This window comes from Gracilinanus agilis, unplaced genomic scaffold, assembly GCF_016433145.1.
Source record: "Gracilinanus agilis isolate LMUSP501 unplaced genomic scaffold, AgileGrace unplaced_scaffold41299, whole genome shotgun sequence".
Classification (NCBI taxonomy): domain Eukaryota; kingdom Metazoa; phylum Chordata; class Mammalia; order Didelphimorphia; family Didelphidae; genus Gracilinanus; species Gracilinanus agilis.
Genome location: NW_025375021.1, coordinates 1 through 4,404, shown reverse-complemented (window position 1 = coordinate 4,404; position 4,404 = coordinate 1). Strand labels below are relative to the sequence as shown.

Here is a 4,404-nt window from a genome sequence, read left to right as displayed (position 1 = left end):
TGGGCGAGAAAAGGGGGAGTGCAAGATAGGATCTTGAGGATTCAAACTTGGGAGACTTAAGAGAGTCTTGAGAGAGCATGGTGGGACTCCTGACAGAAATGATAAGATTAGGAGTAGATCTATGGAGAAATAAATTTAGCTTGGTTTTAGACATGTTGAATTTGAGGTACAGTTGGGACATCCACATAGGCATGTCTCATGGAACTGGAAGGGTCCTTATAGGCTAATCAGGCTATAAGGAAAATTGTGATGTTGGTCAGGAACTTGGGTCACAGGTCAGGGCTGAAGAGACAGATTTAGGAATCATCTGTGGAGAACTAAAGCTATGAGAGTGAATGTGATTGCAAAGAGGGAAAACAAAAAGAAGAAACCCAAGGACAGAATCTTGGGAAATAATAAATAAAGAATCAGAAAGGCTAGTCTGGGAGACAAAGGGTAAGGACAAAGAGATAGGAAGAGAAAGAAAGGTTCAGAGGCCAAGGGAAGAAAATTTCCAGGAGAAGATGGCCAACAGAGTTGAAGGCAACAGAAGGGTCCAAGAGAAGAAACCCTGAAAAAAGGGCTATTGTGATGTGTCCATTAGGAAGTCCCGGGGATCTTTTTGAGGATAGTTTTGTTTTGTGGTAGTGATAGAAACAAGATTGCAGCAGGTTACAAAGAAAGCATAATGAGGAAGTGGAACCATTGTTGGTAGAAATTTTTTTTTCTTCCAGTTTTAATAGGTCCCTTCTAGCTCTAAGATTCTAGGACAAGAAAAACAAATTCTGGAGAAAGGAGGAGGAACAAGAACGTCAACCTACAACCAGAGGAGAGGAAAATACCAGCCAATCCAAGAGATGGTAAACACAGCAAGATGCCAGGGTTGAACTTCTGCCAGAACAGAAATGACACAACTATAGGAAAAACTCAAAACAGCTCTTTAAAGCCTCCTGGTTCTGTGTTTCCATAGTGCTGCTGCTACCAGTTCGTGGGCACCATGCCCATCCTTTAGTGGGCAGAGGCAACATGGTATAAGAGTTGGATCTATAGTCACCAGCTACTTGGGCTTGAAACCCACTTTTGGCATTCATGAGCTATATGACTGGGCCTTGGTTTCCTTAGCTATAAGGGAACTGAATTCAATTCAATTTGACTATTATTTTGTAGGTTCTTGAATATGAGGCCCTGGGGATAGAGAGGAAAAGCAGCCAGTCCATGCCTTCAAGGAGCTTACCAATTCTGGGAAGTGGGAAATGTACCCGACGTATATAAATATAATGATTCTGGTGGTTGGCACTAATGATTCAGAGAATCTGAAAAGCCATCCTGTAGAGGGAAGCCTGTCCTTGCAGTAGGCCAGTTTCCAAGAGACTGAGGTGAGGAAGGGAAGGGCATTTTGGGCATGGGGACAGCCTATGCAAAGGCACACAGGCAGATGCCACCTAATACATGAGGAACAGCAAAGGAGGCAATCGATCAGGAAACGAGAATACCTGAGGGAGAGTAATGTAAAAGCAGCTGGTAACCATGAAACAGCAAAGAGAAGGATTCATATTGTATCCCAGGGCAATAGGAGCTTGGTTGAGCCTTAAGGTTCCTTACATTGCTAAGTCTTTGATTTTCAGACTAAATGATCAGCCAGGACCTACCATGTGGGTAGCTATTGAAACTGTGCCCTAGCCTAGGCTGCCCTCTGCAGGGAAGAAGTGTCAGGGATACTGGTTCCTTATGATAAAGATGCAATAAAGCAAACTTCACCATTCTCCCACTTTACATTTGGGTAAAAACAATTTCATCAACTGAGGAAAGCCTTGGGCCTTTCTTTTGGCTACAAGTGAGTCCCTGACTATTCATTCCAGGGCCAGGCCCCCTGGCTCTGTCACAAAGTCTCTCCTAGCTCTCTTGGTCTCCCTTTTGCCAACATGGTCAGCCAGCTCAGCTGTACATAAAGGCCATCGAAGAGACCAGCCCAGGAGTCTGGGCTCATTTCATTTTGAAAAACTAGTTATAGGTGATCTCGGTGGCAGAGAAAAGTCCGATTCCCTCTTCAGGATTTTGGTGACAACTGCTATCACCTCCCTGTCCTCTATATCAAAGCCCTGCCTCCGAATAACACATTCTGTCTCTTCTGAAGAGATCTTTCATACATTAGTGGCAGAATGATAGAGAGGACAATGGCCTTGTGGCAGGAAAAATTGGGTTCGAATTCTGCTTCTGATACCCCTAAGCAGGTTGGTTAACTCCTACACTCCAGATTTTTCTGCTAATTGTTCCCCACGGGTTGTTCCTAGATTTGAATGAACCCCTTCTCTGAGATTCATTGCTAAAAAATATGAACATTAGACAAAAACAATGCAAAGCACACACCAGTTCCTGGGCAAAGGATATTAATCATGTTTATTAAAAGATCTCAAATTCATACTCACTCTAAGTAGATAACTCGAGCATTGTTATCATCCCCTTTTCACAGATGATCAGTTGACTTTTTCAAGATTGTTGTCATAAATTGAGAGCTGAAAGGGACCCATAAGGTCATCTAACCAACTCCCTCATCTTGTAGATAGGGAAACAGACCCAGAGAAGGGAAACAATTTGCCCAAGCAAGTTAAGTGGCAGAGCCAGGATTTAAATTCAGCCCCTGACTCAGGAAGGGGGCTCCTTCTACTGGGCTAGAGAGGAAATGACCACACTCAGGATCTATTCAAGGAATGATTGTAGATGTGACTTCCATCCTGTTGGAAAGTAAATGCCATCTCCTTCAATTTCCCACAATTCTCTATCATGGACAATTTAAAGGAAAGGTCTCTGATTTGGTAAGAATGGGGCACAGAAAGGAATCATGCCCTCCCCCAACCCACCTTCACTTACCCAGCCTGCCCAAACACAGGGGACAAAGCAATCAGACTGAGCAGACAAAGAGAGGGAGTGCTTTAAGGGGTTAGAGGATGCTCAATATAGTGTAAAGAATGCTAGTAATTTCGGGGAAAAGAGGAACTGGGCTCAGCTACTATTCCTCTGACTGGTTTGAATGATCTCTTCCAATTTTAAATATAGGAAATAATGCCCAGCTTGCTGTTTATGGAGGCTTCAAAGGGGTAACACCTAAAGCCTATCATCCTTGGAAATGTTATGTTAACCATTGTTCACAGCCAATCCTCAGCCCTTGGGGTGGGCACTCCAGTGCCTGACCCTTACCATCACCACCTGCCCTTCTCTTTGCACTCCTACCCCCCCACCCTGCCCCGCACTGCCATATGAGCCACCAGCACTGGCTAAGAGTCCCAGCTCTGCTCCCACTGGACCACAGGCGTTCCTGCCCCATCTTCCACTGGAGGAGCTGGCTGTCTCAATTTTCTCTCTTTATCATAGTGCTTAGAACATACTAAGTCCTGATTCATTCATTCATACTCCTACAGAAGAGCCAAGTCTGCCTCCTTGAACAGAAACAAACCAGAAATCAAGCTTTGTTATAAACATTAATTTAACAAGAAATCACAGTAACAGAGATCACCAACCCCTACTGTTCCTCTTAAGCACCTGTGGCATAGGCCCCAGGGGGAGCCACGGAGGCAGCAATGACAAAGGTCCCCAGACAGTCCTGAGGCTGGGGGCGCTCCCCATCCAGCAGTGCATGGTGGGGGGGGCGCCCTAAATGTATTTGTAGACATTTTTTGTGGGCACCGTCTGCAGGTAGAGGCGCACTGGGCACTTGTAGAAGGCTGACAGCAGCGCCTCACTGTAACCCACTAGGAAGTACATCTTGGTGGGGGGCAGGCGCTGCAGCATCACTGCACAGATGATCAGCTCGTTGGCCCGACGCTTCAGGACCACCTGGTCTGCCAGACAGCCCGGGAAGGTGCCATACAGAAACTTTCGGATGAAGACGTCCTCCACCGTCCTGTCGGCGGCCCCCTGCTCTCCATCCAGGTTACCTGGGGATAAAGGATCCTGGGTGCCACCAAATGTCAGCTGGAGTAAGATGCGCCCCAACCCCTAGTTCACGGTGGGAGGCAGTAGGCGGACAATTCTCTCTGGAGAGAAAAACGCTGCAAACTCTGGGGGAATTTTCAGCAGAAAAGTCAGGTGGGTGGGTGGGGTGTCTCCGCGGGCGTTTCAAGGGCATCCAGAAGATGACCTCTCCCCCAAAAAGGGTTGGAGGAGTCACGGAGGGGGCGCCTGATATACCTGCCCGCCCCCTGCGGCATCCAGAGCGGCAGGCTAAAGGGGGAGGGGTCCGTCACTTACTCGTGTGCAAGGATAGCCAGCCTTTGCGATGAGCGATGTCATGCGGCGGGTGGGCTTGTTCGTAGGTCACCGGCTTGTCCCCCTTACCCACTCGGACCCGGGCCGCTCGATTCTGGGGAGGGTCGAGGTCAAGTCCTGGCGCCAAACCCCACCCTCCCTCCTTTCTCCTCCCCCAGCACC

The 4,404-nt window shown here is 47.5% G+C and overlaps 1 protein-coding gene across 1 annotated transcript; it reads right to left on the bottom strand.

The window, feature by feature from the left end:
- Positions 1–2,349: 2,349 nt before the first annotated feature.
- On the bottom strand, positions 2,350–4,359 carry LOC123255218 (28S ribosomal protein S24, mitochondrial-like; the record flags this gene model as incomplete). The annotated part of the gene is made up of 2 exons (XM_044684056.1): positions 2,350–3,911; positions 4,225–4,359. Coding segments are annotated over 2 exons (419 nt in total), but the record flags the coding sequence as incomplete, so codon positions are not given.
- Positions 4,360–4,404: the final 45 nt, after the last annotated feature.